Consider the following 26,634-nt stretch of genomic DNA (forward strand, 5'->3'; position numbering starts at 1 on the left):
AACTTTGCTTTGGAAAAAATTTTGTTACGTGGCTTTTCTACTTTTTAGACTTCTGTTGATGAAGGATGAATCTGTCTTGAAACATTTGTTGCAACAAGAGGCCAAGAAGAGAGAGAACGTTAGAATTGCTGAAAATAAGATTAACAAATTGGCTGAACAACTACAAGCAACAGAGAAGATCTTGAATGCTAATAAGATCTTTCTCAAGAAGCTTCAGGAACAAGTAACTTTAAATTTTGAAAAGCATCTTCCTAAAGTCAGAAATCTTGAAATGGGAAGCCTGATTTTTGGAGGCAGTAGGCTTTCTTTGAATTAACCATTAATTTTCATGTCTCCTCTGATTATATTTTATTATGTGGTCATATCTAAGAACTTGCATCTTACTGTAGTATTTCTTTTTTCTCTTTTTCAGATTCATAAAGTTCAACAACGAGTTACAGTAAAAAAAGCTCTGGCATTAAAATATGGGGAAGAACTTGCTCGAGCAAAGGCAGTAGCAAGTAAGGAAATTGGGAAACGAAAACTAGAGCAAGATCATCTTGGGGTAAGTCTGTTGCATGCTTTTAAACCATGCTGTACTTGAAAAGCAGTAGCAATTTTGATTAGGAAACAGTTCAAATGGGATTTTTGGAAAATAGGAAAACATTTCAAAAGCACTGTAGGAATCTTCCTGATGTTTTCCTATATTTTTGAGAACTCAGCAGAAAAACTATTAAGCATTTAAAGAAAGCTGTTCAAAGCCTGCATTTCTCTGCCAGGGGAATATCTTGTTAAAACTATCTAGCATAGACACTGAAGTGGGCATCTGATCTTTTTGTTTTGAAAAATAAAATATAGAAAAATATGGTGAAAATATTTTTTGTGAATTTTTTTTTGTGTTGCCCCCCTACCCCCCCCAACACTACTGAGTATACCTGTTTTATAGCTCACCCTTTAAATGCAGCCAGAATTTGTCTTGAAGCCCTGTACGTGGTGTACAAAAAAACCACCTGCAAATGTGCCAGTTGAGTTGTGGCAAAGTGTTTTGTGGTTTTCCTGCTGTTTGTTGAAAACTTTTGGAAAGAGTTTAAAATACATTTTTATAAACTGAATTAAACATCTTGCCCTTGTTTCATTTACCTCCTGTCAATAGATAAGTAAATGTGAAAATAAAAGGAATTTTTTCTTTTCAGCCAAGCAAAATGTTGAAATTGGAGAACTCCCCTACATCAAGTCCAAAAAAGCATTCAGCAGAATTGATTGCATTAGAGAAAAAACGACTACAGCAACTAGAGTATGAATATGCTCTGAAGATTCAGAAATTGAAAGAGGCCCGTGCGCTTCAAACCAAGGAACAATCAAATATTGCACCTCATGTAGAAGAGGAATCTGAATTTGCATTACCTCAGCCATCACTTCATGATCTTACACAGGATAAATTGTGTTTGGACAGTGAAGAAAACTACTTTGATGATGAAGTTCTGTCTAATTCAAACCGGGAACGAAGGAGATCTTTCAGAGAATCTAATTCTTTCACTAAACCAAATCTTAAACACATGGACACTCCAAAACAAGAAACTATAAACAAACTTTCTAAAAAGGCTTCAGAGGAGCCTGAGCTGTTCCTTGGGTTGAATGTTGATGAACTGAAAAAACTTTACGCTAAAGCTGACAGCTTGAAAGAGCTCCTAGTGAAAAGTACGGCCTTTATAGTACCTAAGGAAGATCTGTTGTGTGGTCAGGTAAGTGCTTTAAAACTAAATACGAAGGTTTTCTTTATTAGGTGGTATTGCAATTACTATATACCTGCTTATCTGTTTCCTAGGAAATTTCAGTGGACATGGATTTTGTTACATCTCAAAATAAACAAGCTGAAGTGAAACCGTTTCCATTTGGACCATATCATAGTCCTCTTCTAGTATTTAAATCCTACAGGTATGAAGACTGTAGCAACTGTTTGACTTCTGTGTATGTGTGTTCTTGTTCAAATGTTCTTCACTGCTCTTCCTTGATACCCAGGCATGTACAGAACGACAAGTTGCAGTGATGAACTTCACTATCCTGAAACAAAATTGTCTTGTTTAGGGAACCTAATGATTTTAGTTAGTTTTCTGGTAAGCAGGAGTCCCTTGATCTTATGCAGTGTGCTGCTTTTACGTTATGTTGCATACTGTTCCCTGCAGCTGGATTGTTGCTCGGTATAACTAAATTAAAAAATAATAGTTAAGCATTTGAAACTGGGATTTATATATCCAATATGAAGCAATCTAAAATCCAGGAAAAAGTTAACAGAAGCATATTTCACTTATGCAGTCTTTAAACTTGGCTAGGATTTACACTGTGAGAGTGAAGATTGAGCCAATCACCTAGTTTTGGATTTCTGGTCAGTGGAAAGAAGCATGACCACAGTGATTCATCTTGACTTAAAATAGGCACCTGTGTGTGTAAGCAATTTGATGCATCTGTCTTTTGACTAAAGAGAGCTTTGTTTCTACACATTAACTTTTAGAAAACAAAAGTCTGGAATTCAAACTGGAGCAGTTGAATCCTACCATGTGCTTCAGCTTTTTTTATTTCTATATTGTTAAGTAGCAAAAGATGGAGCATGCATCATACAGGAATATTTGTTTTAACTTCCTGTAGGTTATGGCTTCAACTTCTTAAGGAGCTAGAAATCCCAAAATTGACATTCAAGCTTTAGCTAAGGATTTAAAACCAGTATTAGTCTGCTTAGCTCAGACTGGATTTTTGTTTGTTTAAATGTTCTAAAATTTGATGTGGATTTTTTCATTGTATTTTCAGGTTAATTTTTAATGGTTCCCTTTATACTTCCATTTGACATTGATCATATGCTGACCAGAGCATGAGTACAGTTTTTCTAGAGCTAAACAAAAACTTAATTTCAGTAGTTTGCTTTCTCTACTGGATGATTACTACAATTCTGGTTTTATATGAATAAAGTTCTGCACCTAAGGGAGAAGAGAATGCTAGAGCAGAATTGGTTTAGGTTGAGAAGTATTGTTTTGTTCCCTCTCTCTCCCACTGTTTTCTCTTAACTCACAGGTCAGCGATGATTTTGGTTAGTAGTAGGGTTTTGGAAATAATGAGATTTAATACAGAAAAAGTGTGGTGTGGTTTGGTTTTGTTTTTTTTAAAGGTTTTATTCAGTAAAACTAATGTCTTGCCTTGGAAGCTTTGTCATAATAATCTGCTATTTCATTTTAGGTTTAGTCCGTATTTTCGAACCAAGGAAAAACTGTACCTCAGTTCAGTAACGTATAGCAATATGATTGAGCCAAAACAGTGTTTCTGCCGTTTTGATTTAACAGGCACATGTAATGATGATGACTGTCAGTGGTGAGTTTTTTTTAAATTTTGTTTGTTTGTTTGAACTAAAGCTCTTTTCTAGATGTCTGACTCAAAGACCAAAATAGTCCTGTTTTTAATTTTTTTTTTAAGAGGTCTGGGTTTATGATCCTATGCACAAGTTCTAGAAAAGAAAATTATATTTAATACCCTGTTGCAGATACTTGGTTGGCAGGAAAAAAAAAAACCCACATTTCATCTAAGCTATGAAGAAAGGAGGCTCTTCAGATGTAAATTTAAAAAGCAGTATGGACTGCTAGAGTCCATTGTTGCCTTGTAATTCAGATGGGACTCCTCTTTCTTTATAGCTTTAGCATAACTTCAGACCATCATGGAACCTCAGGTAGTGGATGATACTATTAAGATCACAGGAGATGTATCATGCTGCCAACCAAAATAAAGCATGTACCAAATATTATGTTATAAAATGCTATTGTAGTAGCAGAATTCTAGTTTTCTGGGAAAATAGTAGCTAAGTTTGTTTCTCTGAAGTCTGGTGTTAAATTATAATAAAAATAGTTTGTTAAAGGATGTTGCACAGTACATTAAAACATTGTTACAAGAGCGGATCGATATGAATTGGTCAGGAATGAACTCAATTTGGAAACATCTTACTACTGGAAAAATGTAATAGGAGTGGACTTTAGCTCTTTTTTGTCCTTTTGGGTGGCAGGCAGATTTCCAGATCAGCTTTTAGCTGTTAACATCAAATATAAAGTGATATCTAATTGTTCTAACTACCTTATTTGATCTGGAAAGTTCCAAATGTTGTGTTTTTGTGTTAGTGTGAAGTGAGCATGTAGAGGTTTATTTTAAAGAGTAATGCTATAGTGAAATAATGAAGACTGAGATCAAGTTACTGATACAGGCCTAAGTTTAGAGAAGACCCAGACATATTTAATAGAAATTTCAAAGCAGGCTACAGTGTTTTCTGTGGGTGTCATTTTCTTAATGCCTCACCCTAGCGTGCTCTTAAAACAACTTTCTAGTTATAAGGCTTATTAAATTGTTGCTGTGATAAATATATTAATTGCTTATTTGTTTGTTTTAGGCAGCACATGAAAGATTGCACTCTTAGCCGTAAGCAGCTGTTTCAGGATATTCTGTCTTACAATTTAGAGCTGATTGGTTGTTCAGAAAAAAGCACTGATGAGGAAATCAACACTGCCACAGGTTTTCAAGAGTCTTTTATTCACTTCTGTATACAAAGATTTATTTCTGGAAGGAATGGCTTTCATTAAAAGCTCTGGGTGCAAGGACTTTGATGTAAAACAGATAGAGCTATATGGAAAAAATTGGTTTCTGCGGTTGTCCAATTCAGTCCTTTGGTGGGTAGTTACCTTGGTGTCTTTGCAGAAATAAAAAATCATGGATCTGTGGAACATTTCACTCAAAAAAATATTGCTAGGATTCAGGGGATTGGGGAGCAATGGGCATGGAGTCTTTCTCTCTTCCCTTACTCACTTTTTGTAACTACTGGACTGGTCTGTTTCAGTGTAGCTGGAATTTTAAAACAATGCTGTTGCTGTATAGGCAACAAAGTTGCTAAACAAAACTCTTCCAGTTTTTTGTTTCTTTGTTATAGTATGTTAAATTGCTCTACCTCTTGAAGCAGTCATACTTCATGATTTCAGCATAAGTTGTGCTAAATTGTTGTTAAGTTACCTATCCATTTTCACTTGTGTGTTTACCTAAGATACAAATATTCTTGTTTCAGAAAAATATGTTGAAAAACTTTTTGGTATAAACAGAGACCGTATGTCAGTGGATCAGATGGCTGTTCTTCTGGCCAGCAACGTCAATGAGAGTAAAAGTCACAGTAAGTAACTTAGTAGATCAAATACAATTTGAACTTCTAAAATTATATAAGTACCTTGATGATTTTGAAAACCAAGAATATTTTTTTGTTGTTGCTTAGCTTATTTATCTCAGTATTATAAATTCTGCTTATGGTAAATTAAAGGCAGCAGAGTATGTTTTAAGGCAATAATATAATATTTCTGGAGTCTCATTTTAGAAAAGTGACTCATCTACTTGAGCATAATAGATTTTACGTAAATAGTGTTGAAACTTATACACTTGTATTGCACTCACAGGCTATTTTTATCTAAAATCTTTATTAGCAAAGATGTTTTAATCTGGAATACAGAAAAGTAAAAGAATTTCTACTAACTTGCTTGTTTATAGCACCTCCATTTACAACATGGAAAGATAAAAGGAAATGGAGACCAAAGTACCGGAGGAAACCTCTGTTAGACAGTAGCAGCAGTGAAGAGGAACAGTTCGTTGGACCTATTAAATATGGTAAGCTGGATTGTGGCATCCATTAAAAAAGAGCACTGGGGGAAAACATATACCAGCCTCTTCCCAACACCTAATTTTTAAAGTGATTCTTAAGAAAACCAGTGCTTTTAATAGTTCTCTTAACTTCATATTTCCTGCGTGCAGACTTTATTTTGCATAAATTTTGGGGTAAAGTTTGACCTGAATTTGTTGTATTTTGGGGGGGGTGGGGGAATAAATCTAGCATGATGTGTGACTGGAAGCCGAAGCGAAATTTCTACTTACCTGTTCTTAAAAGAAACATAAGGAACTCTTTCCCTTGATCGTTTCAACTTTGCCCATAGACCATTAGGATTTGTTTTTTAATCTTTATTTTTCCCTCCCAGAACTATAAGTAGTAAAACTTCATGTGTTTGGTTATTGTGAATTTGTACAGAGTTAGTATTTGGTGTTGAGGTCAGGAGTTAAAAAAAAGCTGCTGTTAAATGGCATTTGAGAAGCTTGCTAGAGTGTCAGTAACCCAACAGTGTTTCACATGTGACTCATGGAAGTGGGAGCCTTAGGATTTGTTAGCAAATCCTCCAAAAAGAAGTTTTAGAGACTTAGAATTGAGATGAATTTTTCCTTGTCAGATGTGTCTATTTCCTAATGCTGTCTAGTGAACTGCCTTAATTGGTGTCTGTTGATCAAAGCAGCTTTTTAGTGCTATTTATTTCTTGCCTTTGCATTTGAAATAAACCATTTTTCTAGAGGTTACACAGTTCTAAGTTTTAGAGGATGTTGAAATAATGGTATTTTTCTCTGGTCAATGGCTATACTTGAAATATATAAATGTCACCCCTTGTGAGTTCTGATCTTACAGGTCACTTCTGTTTTGAAAAGGAATACATTTTTTTTTTTTTACTTTATTTTTATTTGCAGCCCATCCTACAGAACATAAAAAAAGAGTTCCAGCTCTTGATGCGGTGGTGACTCCAGATGATGTCCGGTATTTTACAAGTGAGACTGATGACATTTCCAACTTGGAGGCAAGTGTCCAAGAAAACCCATGTGATGTACAGCTTTGGATTAAACTTGCATACAAATACTTGAATCAAAATGAAGGGTAAGTCTGCTACATTTTAAATTTGATTTTGTGCTTTACCCATGCTGCTGTGATTGTTTGCTTTCTGATGTTAAAGAAATTTCTTAAACAATACCACAAATAATTTATTACTTAAAAGCAGGTTAAAAAAATAGATTAGATTTCCTACTGTATGCAGTATAGTACGTGAATAATAGACTACACTGATGTTTTATCTTTAGGTAGGTTCTGATTCAAAACAGAAGTTGATGGAAAGTAGTATGGGAGAAATAATTGTTTGGAAAGTGCACAACCTAATGTATTCCAAAGATTACAGTGGAATGTTGTACTTCCAATAATAAAGCAGTGGACCAATAAACTCAAATCAGTTTTTCCTCTGCAGAATGAATGGTTGGAATAATGTTTGAAATTACTTTCATCAGAAAGCTTTATTTTAAGAACAATTCTGCTATATGGTTTTATCCCTATAGAAATTGTCCAGTTGAGCAATTAGTTTATTTTGTAATTGTTTCACTTCTGGATTTCTAAGTTTATCTAGTTAATGTTCCTTTAAATTATTCCACAGGGTACCACATTTTTATTAGCAGTCAATTTCAGTAGGATGTCTGTCAATCTAGAGATTGACTTTGATTTTACTAGTGAGCTACTGGCTTAAGCAGCTGGAGCAAGGAGGAAAGGGAATGGAGAGGAGCGGCTCTCTTTTATAAGCCTTGTGTAAATTGTGGATAATGGAAAATGTAGCAAAAGATCAGTTTAGCTGTACCAATAGCTGCCTGAACACTAGAAGGGATAGAACTGGAAAGGCCAGGTACTCGAAGAAAATACTACCACCAAGTGGCAGGGTGAGAAGAGCACACTTTCTAAATATAGACGTACTTGGAAAAATACCACGAGGAGATGGGAGATAACCTAATGGAAGACAGTGCATCATTTTCTTTTCTTAACAGTCACATTCTCCATTCCCCCCGCCTCAGTACTCTGAAGGAACTGAGTGGTTTAGTAGGTGGCAGTGGCAATAGAAGGGGTTGGGAAGGCTTCAGACTTATATGTGATTAACTGTGTTAGTTTGATTTTAGAATATGTGCTTTTCATCTCATAAATGTCTACACAAAGTAATTTCTGAAGATGTTTTCAGAATAAATGGGACCTCAGAATCTTTCTGTGGTTTTGTGGAAGTTTGTTTATGAATTAAAGTTTGGCTCTGTGGTCAGTTATTGGAGCTAATCTTGTATTACTTTGCTGTTATCTCATGATAGTTATCTCAAAAAGTAAAATCTCCTTTTTTTTTTTTTAAATGGTTTAGAGACAGAGAACTCGCATGACGTGCATAGAAACCTGAAATAAAACCTTACATTTGATGATTGTTGAAAGTAAACTAAATATGTAACAAAAATACTCTAACTTACTTTACTAAGCCTTTGAAATTTCTTAAGTTTTGAAGTCTGTATGATCTAAATGTCTTTATGTGATTGCGGCTTGAGACTTCTGCTTACAGATTAGTCTCATCCATTTTAAATTAAATTTGACTCTTACTTGAATTGGTGCTCTTTCCCAGAAAAAATATTTTTTTATGCAGCATGATAATTGGACCTAGTAATAACCTTTGAAGGATAAAAACTTACCGAAAGGTTGAGACTTTCTTAGTAAAGGACAGCACATCTTTAAAACAAAAAAAGATGGCTGACTGTGTGTCACTTTCATTCTAATTACAAGCATCTGTTTCCATATTTGATATTGTGTAAATCATAATACTAACACAGTTGATGCAGTGACTTTTTTAAAATATTTTTCATTTTTATAGCTCATCATCTGAGTGTTTAGATTCTACTTTAAATGTTTTGGCTCGAGCCCTTGAGAACAACAAAGAAAATCCTGAAATTTGGTGTCACTACCTCAGACTGTTCTCAAAAAGAGGAACCAAGGAGGAGATACAGGAAATGTGTGAAACAGCAGTGGAATATGCTCCCTCTTACCAAATCTGGTGGACAGTAAGTAAAAAAAAAGTATATGTGAAATGTTCATATAAGTGTGCATTTTCTATTGTAGAAAATGTATGACAGGGAAAGTGCAAAACGGAAAACACTATAGCTTTATGGAAACTCAAAAGTTGCTCAGAAAATGAAGCGATTCAAAGTTTTGTTTGCCAGATATTTTTAGAAATCATCACTTCTCCTCAGGTAATAGAAGTTACTTAAAATCATGATCATAGAATCATTTTGGTTGGAAGAGACCTTTTAAGATCATGAAGTCCAACCATTAACTTAACACTGCCAGGTTACCATTAAACCATGTCCTTCAGCACCCCATCTACGCATCTTTTAAATATCTCCAGGGATAGTGACTAAACCACTTCCCTGGGCAGGCTGTTCCAATGCTTGATAACCCTTTCAGTGAAGAATTTTTTTGTGAATATCCAATCTAAACCTCCTCTGGAACAACTTGAGACTTTCCTCTTGTTCTGTTGCTTGTTACATGGGAGAAGAGACTGACACCCACCTCGCTCCAGCCTCTTTTTCAGAGGTTGTTACACTTATTTTTTTATTTCTTATTTTTATTTCTTACTACACTTCTTAAATTTTGCAAGCTTAAGTAACAAAAAGTAACTTTGACTATTTGATCTTTAATATGTAAATAGTATTTTTTGAGGTTTAATGTGAAAATTTGGCATGCGGGAGGGAAATATGGTTCATAAGGTGGTTAAAGACATTGTCCAAAGTTTGTGATTCATATCATTTTAAGCTTCAACCTAGAAGTTTTACTAGTATTCCGATTTATTATTATTAACATGAGTTATTCCTCACTAGTTTTTGAATTTGGAGAATTCCTTTGATGGAAAAGACTATGTATGCGGGAGGATGCTACAGTTCCTAATGGAAGTGACAGAGGAAGAAGAAAATCCAAATCTTGTGTCCTTTCAGCTGCTGGAGACTCTCCTGTACAGGGTTCACTTAAGCCTGTTTACAGGAAGACATCAGAATGCTCTTGTTCTGCTGCAGGTAACTTCCAGGTTACTACCTCAAGAATTGTCTTCATACCTTCACCTTTCTAATGCCTGTGACTCTGATAGTGTCAACTTTAGAAGAACTGTTCTCTCCTTTATTTTGTAGAATCATAGAATGATTTAGGTTGGCAGGGACCTTGAAGATCATCTAGTTCCAACCCCCCTGCCGTGGGCAGGGACACCTCCCGCTAGACCAGGGTGCTCAAACCCCTGTCCAGCTTGGCCTTGAACACCTCCAGGGATGAAGCTTCTACAGCTTCTTTGGGCAACCTGTTCCAGTGTCTCATCACCCTTATAGTGAAAAACTTCTTCTTAATATCTAATCTAAATCTACCTTCTTCCAGTTTGAAGCCATACCCCCTTGTCCTATCACTACATGCCCTTGTAAAAAGTCCCTCGCCAGCTTTTCTGTAGGCCCCCTTTGCTGAAGGAACTCTCCTAAAGACTTCTGTTTGAGTTATGATGCCATTGTAAAATCTGGATGTACCTTTGGGGTTTCTGTTACCTATCTTGCTTGTGTAGCTAATAGCCTAGACCACTACATCTAAAAATAATTCCCAGGGAATTGCTTTACTTATTAATTTCTGGTAAGCCATAGAACACTTTTCTGCAATGAAGGGCCTTTAAGTAATGTATAGCTTCAGGTACTCAAATATTTATTGCTACAGAAATGATCAAACCAGTAATTCTTGGGAAAAACATAGTATGATATCATTTAACAGTATTGCTCTGCTCCAAAATTTGGATGCTGTTATATCAGACTTTATTGATCCCTTGAACTCTAAAGTCACGGAGTTATCTCAGGCTTTTATTGTGACTGTAGAAAGAATTTAGGTCATTTTTACTGTTCTGTAGTCAATTAAGTGATGGATGAAGGTGAGAAGACAAGTGCTGACATCAGCTCCTACTAAAAGTGAGAGCTGCTGTAGCTTCAATTGCAAGCTCTTTCATTCCTACCAGCAGGTGGCACCTCTTGCTTGCTACACCCTAAACCACTTTCCTCCGTTGTGTGGTTTAAGGCTGTTATGCTTTTTTTTCTAGTTCTAGTTTAAATAAAAAAGTGTAATGCTCTGACTTCCTTTAAAAGCTATTTTAAAGACAGCAGTATTGATAAATGTAACTTGGAATGTTTGACTGAATGAACAAAAAGGACAGAAAGAAAAAACTCAAGTTTGTGCCAAATTGACATGGAAATCTAGCATACTTCTGGGGGGGAATAACATGGGTTGGTTTCCCTTACTTTTCCCATCATCCCAAACCCGAAAATGTTTTGGGTTTTTTATATTAATCTGAAATATGTAGTTGAAAATAATCTCTTCAAGACATTCTTTAACCATATTTAAGAGAAGATAATTTCTAAGTAAAAGCTACTTCAGAGTAAGTAGCAATGTGTCTCTTTGTAAACTTGAAAGCAAATTTTCTGATGTAAATATTTTGAAGGGCGAGTAAGTTAAATGTTTTTGAAACTTCAGGTTTTCACCTATTACAGGACAAGTGTCCTGCTGAGTTTTGCCTAAGTTTGCAAGTACTTTCATTCCCTTGAAAGTGCATTCTTTGACTGTACTGCATTTATCCAGAAAAATGTTGGCACATTGCTAGCCATGAGATTCTGTTCTGGTGTAGGAGCAATTGTGTTTAGACTTTGTCTAATTGCATGCCCTAATGATTTTATTTGGGATCTGCCAGTTTAACTGGGCTATTCTAGTTTCACATTTGACTGGTAGGAAAATTTTGAAGCAGTATCCTTGTTCTCAGTAACGTTTCCAACACACTTTTTTTTAAACAATAAGTTTAGAGATGGTGGCGCTTTCAGTAGACTTGGATAGCTGTAACTTAGTGGCTGTACAACTAGAACTTAATAAAAAAAAAACAGAACCCAACAAACAAACAAAAAAAAAATTCCCAAAACCACAAAACCCAGTAAGACATAGCAAGCTGAATCCAACTTGTAGATGAGTTGTCTCTAGAGCTAATGTATTATTTTTATGCAACTGGAAGTAATTGTCCAAGAATTAAGCAGAAGGATGGAACACATGTTGGGAGATGCATGTTTTCAAATTTTATCTCCATTCACTTTTTAAAATAACAATCTTCTACAGTTTTTCTAAACCTGTTACTAGAAATTATGCATAGGATTTGAATAGAGTCACACATTCATATAAGCCAAATATGATTGACATAAAGAACTAGTTCCTGTCTTTTCTATTGAAAAAAAAAATCTGAAAAATATTAAAACTTGCTCTTCGGGTTTCCTTGTCTCATTCTTAGATATTAAAGATTTTATGGTTGAAATACAATGTATTTCTTCTAATCTTTACAGAATGCTTTAAAATCAGCAAGTGAAAAGATGATATCAGAACGCCTTACTGTAAGTGACCGTTGCTTGGCTTGGCTGGCTTACATACATCTAACTGAATTTGGAATTCTCCCAGTCAAGTTCTACGATCCAGCTAATGTCAGTCCTTCAAGGATCATGAACAAAGAGCCATTTTTAATACCATGGCAAACAGTTCAAGATGTGAAGACCGATCCTGATACGCTGCTAGCTATGTTTGAAGGTAAGATTAAGGAGGTAAACTACTTACTGTATTGCTCACTTCTTGTAAATCAAGAAATATTTTCCAACTTCTGGAATTTCAAGGCAGTGCAATACTGCTGATGAGTATGTTAAGCCATTGGGATTAATCCAGTGAGTATTTAATCTTGATTTGAACAGAGCAGTGAGGAAAGTCCATGTTCTCGGGTACTTAATACACAGACTGAGTTGTTAATCTATGGCTCAAAGCCGTAGCTTTTTCTGTGAACTATGATATTCTATCAAGATAAAGACCAGGGGCTTGTGACAGTATGACATGGCTAGTTTTCTTGCGCTCATGCAAGCATAAAGCCAAACAAACTTCTGTTGTTGTCCTCTCTCACCCTTCCTCCCCTCAATGGAGTGTGTCTTGGAAAGTTACTTTCCTGGAAAATTAGTGTGTTTCCTTAGAAGAGGCAGAGCAATGCGTGTGTTTGTCTTCATTCAAAGTTTAAGTAAACTGGATAATTATTTTAAAGATGTAAAATGAGGATACTAGAAGAAATTGAGCTCTTGACTTGTGGTGCTACCAGAGGTAGACTTAAATAGCATTTTATAAATGTCAGTACTTAGTGTGTTTGCCAGCAGCAATATTGAATTGCCACTGAGAATATATTTGTGCTGCAGATGGTAATGCAGTGTGGAAATACTCAAGGATAGATTGAGTAGCTAGCTGTGGGAGCGAAGGCAGTCTAGCCATGATAACAGGGTGTTCATTATTGAGTAGTGTTTTATTATGCTGAGAACAATAATATTCTATATTACCTTTTGTTTCAATAGCTTTCAGGGCTATGTTGGAAATCCTGGAGTGTAGTTTTAAATGTGATATACTGCTGTCTGTTAAGTGATTTTAATACGTCATTGGTAGGATGTTTTCCATCTTTTGAATGAACAAGGGATGAAACTTCTGAAAGGCTTTTGTCTTTGCACAGTGGTGAGAAGTGTTAAAAAAGCATTTCCGAAGATGGTCATCTGCCTTTTTTTTTCAATTGTTTGCAAAAGCAGTAGTCTTGGAAATATCTTTCCACACTTATGTATTTTCATTATAGTAAATGAGACTTTTTATTATGCTAAAGCTTCAAAAAACTTTGACATTACTTGAGGTCTAAAGGCTTGATTTTATACTTTTGTTTTGAAGACGCCGTCAAATCATGTACTGATGAAAGCCTTGAGGCTGACAAAAGAATAGCTATTTGCTTTCCTCTCTACAGAAACATGATAGCTTTGCTGAAACTTCTTGAAAGGTAAGTTGTTTCAAGACGTTTTTAATTGGAGTACTCAACTCTGCTTTTTTTGAAAACTTACCTTTACTTTTCTTTAAGGTGGGATTCTGCTACAGAACTTTGTAGATCTTTATTGGAGCTCTGCCCTAACAACTGTCAGATCTTGGAGAGTTTGGCCACCTTGTATTTGCAGATGGAGCAGAGTGACAATGCCTACAAAGTATGGATTGGAGCATTTGAGAAGAATCCTCAGAGTGCAGAGATTTTTTATCAGTTATGTAAATTCCTTGTTTCACAGGTAATACTCTAAATCCAGCAGACCAACAAAATGAGTTTTGGAGTAGAGTTGGGGGTTTGTGTCTTGTTTAAAACACTTAGCAAATTGATTAATCTTCATATTTTTATAATGTCTAGTTCTCCTTTATATTGAGGTGAAAAATAGGATTGGCAAGATTAGTGACATGATTAAAGATAGTCAAAGGAATTGCATAAAATAAGTTCAAATTGTTCTAATCCAGTGTTCATATCCTTATGCAAGAATAGATGTTAACAGTAAACCCTGTAATATGTTTTCAGCTTTTTTCTGCTACATGCTGACTGACCCAGTTAGATTTCATTCTCGAGAGAATTTCATTTTCAGGTTGATGTCTGATTTTAATTTTTTTTTTTTAAATAAAACCTCCAAAACAGGAAAAGTCAAACAGTATTCTTCCACTGTTGCAAGATTTTGTGGCAGCTTTCTTTGAGAATACATGTCAACAGCACAGTCCCATGGATCTCTTAAGGTATACTTAGAATATATTTTTTTTCTATTTAAATTTCAGTTATAATGGTATTTTTCTTGAAAAACAAGGCAGTTTAGAAATTTCTAAACTCCTCTATTTTTAGCTTGGCATGTTTTGCTAAAATGTCAATGAATTATGATTTGGTAGTTTATATATACACACTAAACTTTAAAACCAGAAGCATTTGAAGATGAAAGAGCCAGCTAGGTTAATGTCTGGATTTGGGGGATGAAAGTCAGGCATATGTATGCCAAAGTTGGTTGTGTGTCTCTTTTGTGTGTGTTGTTCCCCGCCCCCCCACCAAAAGCTAGGAGCCTAAAATCGCATACCTAAAATACTACATTTAGGCACTTGCAAAAGACCTCAATCCAGAGGTCCAACATGCTGTTAATCAGCAGACTGTTATTGCTGAAAAAGCGGAAGTTTGTATTTAGCCTGCTGGTTTTCCACTTGAATTTTAGCACCTAATTGAGAGACTTAAAGTTTTGAAATATGGAAGTTCCCTATAGTCAAAATAGGTGCCTCTGAAGGCCTTCAAAGGAAGACCTTCTGTGCTTATGCAGATGAGGCTTTGAAATGTTTTTATCTCTGAGTTAGGTGTTAATTTATTCATGCTTATGTTTGTTTAAATTACTGTTTACAGTACTGCAATGCCACTTAGCTGGCTGTAGGTAGATGATTCTACCTTACTTGTGTTTTTGGGTGGTGGGGAAGTCTGAGGTATAAAGGAACATTTTTAACGTGGTACATAATGAGGGAGTAAATGTTTTCTGTATGAACTATTTCTATATTTCCATGTAACGCTTTCTCTATAAATTGTATCTGGAGTTAAACAAAAATCTAGGAAAAGTGCATGTTTTTTTAATACGTCCCATGAACTGGATTGCAGAACTGAATGTTATATGCACACAGGTCTCTTCCATGTAGAAGGATATTCTCATCTACTACTACTTTTTTGTCTTGTAGGTATCTCTTGAATTTTCCAATGCCAATTGAATTTACGTCACCTCTCTATAAAGAACATCTTACAGATGATGTTGTAAACCAGCAAATCCCGTATCTGTGGCAGATCTACTGGTGAGACTTTCTAAAGTATTTCTGAGAAATGGCTACTGGGTCTGTGTAAATTGCTTTTTCAAAAGCAAAACATTCATTATTTGCCTAAGGGTGTATCACTTTGGGTTCTTTCAATAAACGATCTGCCAGGCTTTAGAGAACCTACCTGCCTGCTGCACAACAGAGACAATTTTATTGCACATCAACTTACATTCTCCACTTGAGAAATCTTTCAGAAACTCTGCCCTATGAGAACAGTAACAGGTGTGTTCATCTCACAATGATTTTTTTTTGTTTTAGTTTTGTTTTGGGTTGCTGCTGCTATTGGTGGTGTTCTTTCTTCTGGCTTTCAGTTGTCTCCCTTTTGTTTTACAATTGTTCCCTCACTCTGTTGAACTTTGTTTAGCCCTGATCTCCCCACCTTCCTTCTGCTCACTGTTTCAGCTATCTACAGAGGTACTATCAACTCTAACAGTTGGAATTAGCCACAGACACCCCCCTGTAGCCAAGTAATACAGGAAAGCGACCTTTTCCCCTGCAAGAGACTGCAAAGGTGACAGATCCTTGTCATGTGTATGCAATCTTTTTTGTTTCTTCCACCATTGCTTTTGATAGCAGCAATATCCAGGATTGGCAAGCAGCAAAGTATTAGCCACCTACAACTTATACTAGTATAACTGTGGTTACTGGGATGTTGATTTAGCTGTTTAAGAAGTCTGCCACTTCATGGTCTGGGTCTGTCAATCTTCACAAGTAGCTATTTAGCTTTTCAGATAAGTAAAGGGGCAAAAGATGGTAATGCTCCACATACTGAGTGAGGACTCCTCAGAACTCCTTCTACACTGTTGCTTATAGTTTTTAATTGGTGGACAACTTATGAACAGGTAAAATATATAAAGATTTTCTTAAAAACCATTCAAGGTTTAGATTAAGTTACCTTAATGTTTTCTTTTGATATTGTCCATTAATACCAATATAGATAAATTGAACTTGTGAAGAGGTATTTTCTAAAAATCAATTTAAGTTTCGTACTTGCACAGTAGAAACATTGTTAGAAAGACACTTGAGGTCACTGTTTAGTCATTAGGAGCCTTAACTTAAGCTCAGATGCTTCTGTATTGTAGCACCTGCTCCTAAGAGGAAAACTAGTGTTCTTGAAACAAGTACCTAAATTACTTTCAGAGCTAACAATTGAGTGTTTCTGTGGTTGAGTTTTGCTACAGTAGGCACCTAGGTATTTGGGCCTATGTATCTGTCTTTCCCTTTGTCAGGTACAGAGAACAAAAGACTAAGTTCACTTTTGCCAAATCAAAACAGTCAGATTGAAATCACTAAAGCCTCAAAGCTCAAGGAACAATGTTTTACTTGGAAGGATCATTATGTGTGTGTACACGTGTATATGTGCACACAAACATATACACACACTTCCTAAAAAAAGTGTAGCAAATTGGCGATTTAGTTTATAGTTCTTGGGGAAAGCAGGAGTAGAATCAGGCACCCTGATTATGTGACCCATCAGGAGGGTTCTGTAGTGAGGTAGCAACATCAGCCCTATCCTATTTTGCGTTTCTGTAGTCAAATGAACATTTGTGTGTGGGTTGTTTTTTTTCCCCCTCCTATGACGTACTGAAAGTCTTGCTTTTTTTCACTGTTACTTTGCACTTTGAAATAAGGATTGTTTGCTGAATCTTGGTCAAAAAAATGTGTCTACTTCTGTCTTTGAGGTCCTCTGTGTTGGTCTGACCATATGTTTGTTTGAGGGGCTGTGGAACAAAATTAAGGGAGTTTTTTACTATCCTGTTTTTTGGTTTATTTTGGGTTGGTTTTTTGACATGATCAGCATATTTCTACCCCAGACCCCTAGTAATATTTGTTTCAGAATGTTCCTTTTGTTGCTACAGTCTGATAACCATTTCTCAAGTGGTTTTAATCTGACTTCAAAATTTACTGTTCTGGAGCTTTCCAAACAGAAGTTCAAGGCTTGTCTCCCTTCTGTAGCAGTCAGAGCATCCCTATTATAATGATTAGTAAAAGGGTATTTTACAAGAGTAGAAGACAATTCATAACATGTCGTTTCTATTTGAGTTGCGTTTTAAATTGCATGGTTTCTGTATTATTTCTTATCTGCAGTTGAGACTTACCCATTTTAATAAGTTGACTTACACGTTAGTCCTTAATGTTACTAAACTGAAAACACTTTTTTCTTGCATCTCAGAATGGGAAGTTCTTCATTGTTTCTTACTCTTAATATGTAAGAACATGCATTGTTTGACATAAATGCTTTAACTTTTAATATAAACAGTTTATGCCAGTCTCTTCATGCAAGTGTTGGTGAAGCACTGGATGCTTATGAAGCAGCTCTGGGGGCAGTGATGCAGCAGGAAACTGTCCAGAACATCTGGCTGGAGTAAGTTCTTAAGGAAGGATAGTAAATTAATTTAAAAACTATTAAGTGAAGGCTACCAGAACCATCTATCTTTCTTTTTTTTTTTTTTCTTCCAGTTACCTTGTTTTTATCAATAGCAAAGTTGTTGGATCCAACAACAAAGTTCAAGAATTCAAGCTTTTTACTGACCTAGTGAACAGATGTCTGGTTACAGTCCCCACACGATACCCAATTCCTTTTAGTACTGCTGATTATTGGACCAATTATGAGTTTCATAATAAGGTAAAAATGTGTCTGTGGACAGTTTTAATTAAAGAAAGAGACTGACCTTTTAGCAGGTACCTGTAATTTACTTGTTCAAATACAGCACCAGTAGTATATGAGCACAGAGAGCTAGGAATTTGTAGAATAAGGAACAAGTATCTGAGGTGAGTATTGTTCTGAAGAGAAGACTATGTAGCAGTGACCTTTTGAATAAAGGGTGTATAAGACAAAGAGGAACTTTATTATGGCATGCTTTAGTGCTGTGAATACAGCTGTTAATGACAATCTATTCTTTCCTAGAGAAAAGAAAATGTGTAAGGGAGGGAAGAGATGGTTGAGCAAGAGGGGTCTGCAGAACTGTAACACTGGCAGATGGAAACAGTATTTAAGCTGTCAGTTTTGATCATAGGAGTTACAGTGGTTGAGAAACAGGAGAAATAAAGTAGATGTAGGAGTAAAAACAAGTTGAGCACTTATAGACGGAATAAAGCTTATAGAAATCCTGGGTCACATTTTGCTAACATCCAGTGCATTTCTCTTTACTTGCTAAGTGCAGGCTAGAAAAACTAAAATACGGGGTGTTAGCAACTTGACACTAACTTTTTATTACACAGATTGATTTCTGTGCCCTTGAGGGATAAGGTTTGTAGTTGATAAGGTTTGTAGGTGGTAACTCACTTTAGTCATGGTCATAGTTTGTCATTCCATTATTCTTAGCAAAATTAGACAGCTATAAAGTGGATTAATGTTATAATTCAAATTCTACAGGTAATTCTTTTTTATTTGAGCTGCATTCCAAAATCTCAACATTCCAAAACCCTGGAACGGTTTTGTTCTACCATGCCTGCTAATCCTGGACTTGCACTGAGGTATGTAAAAATACTTGTAATCAAGACAAATAGATGGTTAACATAACTACTGTTTTTTGGGCAAGACGTTCATGATTTGCTTTCTACTACAAAAATAAAACTCTTCCTCCATTATTGCATGTTGCTCAAGGTGTACAGTGCCTTCTGACATCATGTCAATCTTTTTTATTTGACAGGGTTCTGTTCTATCTTCAGAAAGGTTATAGTTATACAGGAATTAACTCTGCATTGTACATGATGAGTACAAATGATCAAAATTTCAAGTGTGTAGAGAAATGTCAGATATCTGTTAAAATCGTGTTGTCACTTCATGATCTACTAAATGCATAGTTCCAGCATAGAACAAATAAAAATGCATACACCAGTGTAGAACAGTGCTACCTTAAGGCTTAACTTGATATTTATTTGGCAAAGATAAACCATTCTTTGAAAAAAAAAAAGTTATGGGAAACTAAAACAGTTAATGTAAGCGTCGTACTGATTCTTACTTGAACAGTATTTTAAACTGTACTCTTCCAGGATTAGAGAGTCCATGCTTTATCATATTCCGCTGCAGTGAACTCATGAACATTTGATTGAATAATTTTGAAAAGTCCCCAAACACTGTTCATCATCAACAGTGATCCCAAAGAATTCAAAGCAAGACTTGAAATAAGTGTGCGTGGTTGGGGGTGTGGGGAGGGTATGACACACCTGCCTTTGGCACACAAAGTTAAATGGCTGCATTTTAAACCAAGTTGCGATTCTGTCTAAATGGAACTTGCAGCTTCATTAGACAATGTTGACACTACATGAAATGGGTGAGCAGAACTGACTGAACAGTATCTCTTAGCCACATGACCATAAAACCAATTGGCCTCCCTTCAGATATACAGTTACCTTGTGCATGCTAAAAATGGATCTTGTAATGTGCCACGATCATATTTTCTCTCCGATTTCACACTTAGTTATTCTCTGAAAGTGTATCTTGACGTTTTTGGGGTTTTTTTTCTGAGAGCATGTTAGTCCATATTGTATATGGTGTCTTGGGTCTTTTTCTTACTTGCAACCTTTGGCTTAGATTAGGTATAATATATTTTGTGTAACGTGTTTGTATCTTTGGATTGCTTTTTTATTCCCAGTGATTAGAGCAGTGTTCCTTTCTCATGAATGCCTTTTACAGGCTGCTTCTGCGATACTGGGAGGAGAGCAATGTTCAAATTCTGAAACTGCAAGCCAAGATGTTTACATATAATATCCCAACATGCCTGGCCATCTGGAAAATGTAATGCAACAGTCATACATCTGTTTTCATAGATATTGCTTTTATTTATAAGGTTTACATCACAAAGGTAAATCTGAAATGTCCTTCCAATTGGGCTTATACTGGAAGTCTCTCATTAGCTTATTGTTTAAACAGTAACTGCTTGCTACAACAGACAGAGGTACTGTCACTTCTTGAAAATGAGAAATGAAATTTCCCACTTGGGGAAACTTATGCGAATAGATTTTATGCAGATAAATATGAATGATGTATTTACAAGTTGCCTTTTTAATTCAACTATTGACTTCTGTCTCCCCCTCTCTACCCTCCCCTTTATATATCACAATAGCAGTAATCTTCATTATCCAGTGATGCTGAACTGATCTTTTTCTTCAGTGTTTGTTCATAATGGGGAACTACTGAAATGTCTTGCTCATGTAAGGTGGTTTTTAAAAAATGGTTATTTTTATCTTTTCACTGTAGATTAACATCATTGGAAGTTAGTCAGTTTCTTCTCAAGGAATTTGTAATTCCATTCCACAGTCAGTATTCTGCCACTAATGGCATTTAAAAGCATTCAAGAATAAATATTTTCATATATTTCTTTTCCTCAGAGCCATTGCTGCCGAATGCTTTCTAATGGGACAGAGAGAAGTAAGTCAACACAGCTTACTAAATTGAGTAATTAATGCTGTAAAACTCTTCGTGGCTTGGCTTTATCCAAAGCAATAGTCATCTCTTAAACCCAAGATTTCTAGATAGTTGAAATACTCTATGTATGGACACCGAAGCGTTTGCCTGAAGTGTGAGAAATATCTTTGGCAATCAAGGTAGAATGGATTCTATCATGATTACTTGTGCATACTGTTTGTGTGTATCTCTCTGTTACTGGGGGTGGGAGGGGCTGTATTTTTCTATTTTTCTCCCACTGTTTTTAAACCTGGAGGAGATTGCTAGTGCTTAAAAGACAGTAGAGGGAAGGAAGGATTGTTGTGCTGGAGGATGCTAACGACTTTTTACAAGTAGTTGGAAGGGTGGGTCTGCCAAGCCAACGTATGTAGACAGTTATCTGCAAAAATAACAAGTTCACTCATGGGTACTTTGGGGAGGGAAATATTTTTATCATTCTGTATACAAATCCAAGAGGGTTTTGGCACAGCAACTGAGTCACTCTTCAGTTCAGACAGAATGGATCTTCCTGGTGGTGTTGCAGTCACCTTCAAAATACTATTCTGCCTGTGGAAAGATGCTGTGTGTTGGGGGCATCACGAGGCCCTGGCTTTGTGACGCCACTTGCTTGTGGTGTTTCTGAGCTACTTCTCTGCTGCATCTTTTTTTGGCGTCATTCTTGTACTGGCTGATTCTCAGCATCCTTCTTCTGTTAGTCTTTCTTTGAAACAGTATTAAAGCTTTAACTGATTCATAAGGGCTAGCACAGCTATTGTTAGTCTCACATATGAAATCTTTTCTTTCCTTTTTTACTGTTTCCCTAGAATGTTTAAAAACAACACCCCCCAAGCACACAGTTGTTTGGTTTGTAAGATCAAATAGTTCAAAGTCAGGAGATATCAAAGGCATGGTTGCCTATTCAACCTTAATTCTGTCTCCGTGTTGATGGTTTGGTGTAATCTGTAATTAGTCACAGATCCCTGCTTCAGTCATTGTATTAGATGGACTACATCTTAAGGCACTGCCTATAGTGAGGCTGGTGGCTTAAAAGATCCCTGCTTTGTTTGGTTAGAAAGTTAGAAAAATGTATTTCAAATTAATGAAAAAGAGGGTCCTTAAAGAAAATGAACCAATTAGAATGAAGGCATATGTAAAACATTGTAGCTGGATTACACCCAGAAGAAATCTTGTGGTTTTTTTCTGCAACCACCTTACTAACTATACTGAGTGGAATAAAATCTCTTCAGTAGGCACGCACAGTGCAGTTGGGGTTTTCGGGGTGGGGGGAGGGCTTAGTCTGGGATGTAGTGAGCACTTGCAACTGTTTATGCAAATCAGTGGCTGTTCCAGATAACTGAATTTTCTAGTAGACAAGTAGGATATTGTTTTAAAACTGAATTGTGATTCAGATTCTGGATTTCCTGTTCCTGGAGAACCTGTCATTTATTCGTTCAGAGACCATGTAAAGGTTTGCTAAAAGAATATGAAAATGTATATGAGTATTTAAAATGTCAACAAATACTTCCCTTAATGACTTTCTGATAAAAGTTGGTACCTAGATACCAGTAGTTGAACAAGACTTGAGTAAATACTTGCATTAAACATTTTGCTCCTCTATTTCCAACCATAAAATGGTAAACCCATTTTTTCTTTCTAGAGAGTTGGAAAGACACATACTGATTGTTAAAGCACAGATAGATGCTGAAGGAAAAAGCCTGTGAACCAGTTATTTTCATTGCAGGGTTGGGATGGTATGCAATAAGCAAGACCTTGAGACTACATATTGAGTGGTGAAAGAAATATTCAGTAAGCTGCTTCATTCCCTGAGTGTGTTCCATCCTGTGCAATGAATGAGGCAAGAGTCTTGTGAAGAAAAATAGAATGTCCTCATGTAATTAATCATGTGCATACAAGAGTCAGAATTAAGGTCAGATATAAACTTGCCTTTGCTTTTAGTAGCAATTTAATGCTTGACTTTGAAACTGTTTTAAAAAGAGACTTTAAAAATTATTGCAAGAGATTTTTGTGCTTAAAATCACTCATTTCGAGTACACGATGTTGTGCTGGCTTTTAATACTTGTTTTTATTTTGCAGGTCCATCATTTATATCAGAGAGCCCTTCAGAAGTTACCTCTGTGTGCAACACTGTGGAAAGATGTAATGTTTTCTCCTTATGATTCAGTTTGAGGTTTCATATAAAATTTCTGCATATCCCATATCCATAGATGTGGTGATGCTCAAGCTCTGGCTAAATCTTATATCTGCTTCCCCATCTCTTACAGCAACTCTTGTTTGAAGCATCAGGAGGAGGTAAAACTGATAACCTGAGAAAACTAGTTTCCAAGTGCCAAGAGGTTGGAGTCAGCCTAGATGAGCTTTTAAATTTAAACACTTACAGAACAGAAAGCAAGAATCACTGAACGCTGGGTACGGTCAGCCCTAAGTCCTATTAAATGTCAAAATCAGTTGAATGATTCTTCAGGCTGATCCATGCCTAAGATCTGTGTAAGGCAGATGAGTATTCCTGAGCATATCGAGTCTCCGATCTGCTTTCCTTGAACCTGGAAACAATTAACATGACCCTCCTCTGGAAAAATGAACTCCCTGTCTGGCCTTGCTTCTTGGCCCTGCCAGATTCTCATAACGTCATGTACGTAAGTATAGTTAATCAAAATGACAGACATTATTTTTTTATGTTTTCTTTTTATTTTCCGTTTTCTTTGTTTTGCTGTTCCTGATTCACTTGACACTCTCGCTGATGCCTGAGAGATCTGTGTTTGGGATTAATTTACTGGGCTGTGTTTACAGTAAAAAGCAAGTAGTCCATTTTGGGTTTTTCCTTTTTTAAACCTTTTTTTGAGACTTTTTCATTACAGGATTTAAAACAAAAGCAGCCGCTCTTAAGGAAAGTGTAACTGCCGTGGCCACAAGTATGCTTCTTGCACTTGAAGGCTCTAAGAGGGTTGCTTACTGCCCTTTTCTGCATTGGACTCACGGCAGAGACTATTAAACTTGAAGATTAAAGAAACTATTGCAAATGCCAGTGCATCAGAACATAAGAGTGGTCAATTATGTGCAATTTTTTTGTAAAGAAATTTTAATTTATAATAAAGTTTAACAGTTTAAAGAAAGTTTAATATTGATTTGGTTTGTATTGGTACTACCTTGTAGTATTAGGTGTTTTTACAGAGATATTTTCAATACAAGCTGACCTTTTTTAAAAAAAAAAAATATCTGTTGTCTTCTGTTACTTTGATCAAACGGTAGGCGAATGTGGTTGAGCTGCCTGTTGTGGGTGTAGAATGACTACAGCACAATGGGTTTTTTTCCTTGTTCTTGCCTCACATACACAGATGTTTGTCCCACAACAACTATTCCTGTCAATAATTCCACTTTGGTAATGGAAAGTACATTTTATATTTTGTCCTTTTCACCATTAATGAAACGAGGCCCTCTTCCCAAAGTCGTGACGCGTACATTGCAGAGAGATACAGTCAGCCCACTGAACCAGTGACAGGGCTGTTCACATCAGGTTGGCTTTCCACCTATTTCTCCATCTGTGCCAAATCATACCAAAAGATGGCTGTGGTATCTTTTGCGTAAGTGATTTATGAAGATGCTGTGAAGATGGTGAACAAGTGCTCTTCATGTTTGGGAATGAGGCAAAGGGGTTTGTGACGTATAACTTCCAGTAACTTTCAAAACACTTACTTTATCTGAAGTTACACATGAAGCAGCTCTCTCAAAGGGGAGAAAAGTGGGAAATGCTGGTTTTCGTCAAGGGGAATGGAGGGTGGTTCTGCACCTTAAGTCCTTTTAGATGACTCATTTAAGCATAAATTATAAAATTAGTAAAACTTCAACTATGCCAAATACTACACATCCACTATCAGAAAAGCTCACTCAGACCCGTTCTTCATGGTATTAGAGTAGTATCCTGATTTTTTTCAACCTCACATGGTACAGTTCAGAAAGAAAAAAGCATAGACTGTAAAAGCACAGTACTTAATTCCTTTAATAGAACACTCCAAGTATGGTAAATGCTGGCTTACACATGCTGCCTAAATACTCTTTCGAACTTTGATAAACAGTTAATAATTTTCTGCAGCAACACCTAAATGCCTGCAGTATTTATTCTAGTGTGATACCATTTTACCTATTCTGGTATTAAAAATAGTTAACACTGTCAAGGGTTACAGCACTTCCAATGCTGTCGTATGCATTCCCCAGCTTAGGCTTGTCTTGTACTTAGGACTGTTGCTTTGCTAACTTTCATGCCTTGCTCTACAGTGACTTTATAACAAAAGGCCTGGTGTATCTTTCTAAGGAGACCTTAAACTTTAAATTTGCATCAAGGATTAATCATAGGTACTCTGCTTTAATGGCTTTTCACATACTTGGAAATAAGGGGAGGGGGAACCAAAACCCCATGCTATTCTGTCTTCATTGCCCTTAATCCATATTGTTTTTATTAAAATACTCCCACTTTATATGTGGTCTTTTGACCTAGTTTTGCTTTGCTTGATGGTATGTGAAAGTAGCTAATCATAATGAGAATCGTTCATTTGGGAGCTGGAATAAAGAAGTACGAGGAAGCTGTACATTCTTTTGAGCAGCACAGGTGCTTTTTTTTTTAATTTTCCACCAAGCAAAAAATAAAATGCACTGCTGTGTAATATAGAACTGCCAGGAAGGATTTAGAGCTTCCATCGGCCTGCAGTTAGCAGTGAATCCTTCTGGGCTACAAAGAAGGCATACTGTTTAAGAAAGTGGTGTTTTTGTCTACTCCTTAACTTTCAGGCATCATTCATGACAGCATTCTTTTTAGCACTGCGTGTTCCAAGGTTCCTTATAGCTTCAGTTCCACTCTTCGGTTTGTCTTAGAGCGAAGCATTGTCAGATGGTATCTCCACCTCTTCTCTGTCTTACTATTTTGAGGTATCTCTGAAGGACTGGCTTTGCTCTGAGCTTGAGGCTGACCCTTTACTTTTCTCTGGGGTTCACAAAAGAATTTTTTTCTCCAAGGTCTGAACTGATCAGTGTCTCAAAGCTAAGCTGCCTTCAGCTGTGAAAGCAGACCCCCCCCAGCAAACAGGATTTTCGTCACTAACATTTATACAACTAGTGGTGTTCTGAAACACTGGGCTAGTACTGGGCGACGCAGAGATGGCTACACTGGTATTGAATACAGTGTTCTGGGTAACTGCCATGGCTTTATCAGCTCTGAATGTTTGGCATCGGTATCTGTGGGTGCAGAAAGGGGATGGGCTCTGATCTGATGCAAATCCCTAGTTAGCCGAGTAGACTGATGTCCCCATGGGGAGGGACATCTTATACTGGATAGGGTTGTTCAAAGCCTCGTCCAACCTGACCTTCAACACTTCCAACAATGGGCCATCCACAGTTTCTCTGGGCATCTGTTTCAGTGCCTCACCACACTCATCGTAAACAATTTCTTCCTTATGTCCAGTCTAAAGGTACCCTCTTTCAGTTTAAAACCATTGCCCCTTGTACTGTCACAACAGGTCTTGGAGTGAAGGGAGGGAAACCAAAACCTTGGCTTAACTCATTAATTTATTCACAGCTTTTCCTGATTGGGTTATATAAAACTTCATAGAAGCCAAAAATGCAATCACATAAAGAATAGGACTTTTTACCCAATTAAAACATGCTTCCTCCTGTTCTTCCATGCTGACAATTAGTAGCCTGCTACCTTTATTTTTTGAAGTACTGATTTACATTGAGACAAAAGGTGTTAGAGCTGTGCATCAGAACCTGAGCAGTACCTACAAGCGTAAGTGGATGTTGGTATTCGATACTAAAGGTTTCACAACCAATTTCTCTCATATCT

At 36.4% G+C, this 26,634-nt stretch overlaps 1 protein-coding gene across 1 annotated transcript in view; it reads left to right on the top strand.

The window, feature by feature from the left end:
• ZFC3H1 (zinc finger, C3H1-type containing) overlaps positions 1-23,914 on the top strand; it is a 47,359-nt gene extending 23,445 nt beyond the window's left edge. The window contains exons 13-35 of the mRNA XM_009887828.1: positions 49-223; positions 413-544; positions 1,173-1,721; positions 1,805-1,914; positions 3,205-3,336; positions 4,397-4,518; positions 5,063-5,164; positions 5,533-5,649; positions 6,550-6,733; positions 8,514-8,700; positions 9,517-9,708; positions 12,034-12,271; positions 13,427-13,532; positions 13,611-13,809; positions 14,202-14,296; positions 15,263-15,373; positions 17,655-17,759; positions 17,855-18,020; positions 18,771-18,871; positions 20,034-20,135; positions 20,729-20,768; positions 22,878-22,940; positions 23,066-23,914. Coding sequence (XP_009886130.1) covers positions 49-223; positions 413-544; positions 1,173-1,721; positions 1,805-1,914; positions 3,205-3,336; positions 4,397-4,518; positions 5,063-5,164; positions 5,533-5,649; positions 6,550-6,733; positions 8,514-8,700; positions 9,517-9,708; positions 12,034-12,271; positions 13,427-13,532; positions 13,611-13,809; positions 14,202-14,296; positions 15,263-15,373; positions 17,655-17,759; positions 17,855-18,020; positions 18,771-18,871; positions 20,034-20,135; positions 20,729-20,768; positions 22,878-22,940; positions 23,066-23,203 — 3,466 coding nt within the window. The 3' untranslated portion in view covers positions 23,204-23,914. The remainder of the gene's footprint in view (positions 1-48; positions 224-412; positions 545-1,172; positions 1,722-1,804; positions 1,915-3,204; positions 3,337-4,396; positions 4,519-5,062; positions 5,165-5,532; positions 5,650-6,549; positions 6,734-8,513; positions 8,701-9,516; positions 9,709-12,033; positions 12,272-13,426; positions 13,533-13,610; positions 13,810-14,201; positions 14,297-15,262; positions 15,374-17,654; positions 17,760-17,854; positions 18,021-18,770; positions 18,872-20,033; positions 20,136-20,728; positions 20,769-22,877; positions 22,941-23,065) is intronic.
• The last annotated feature ends 2,720 nt before the right edge of the window (positions 23,915-26,634 follow it).

This window comes from Charadrius vociferus, unplaced genomic scaffold (genome assembly GCF_000708025.1).
Source record: "Charadrius vociferus isolate BGI_N301 unplaced genomic scaffold, ASM70802v2 scaffold125, whole genome shotgun sequence".
Taxonomy (NCBI): Eukaryota; Metazoa; Chordata; class Aves; order Charadriiformes; family Charadriidae; genus Charadrius; species Charadrius vociferus.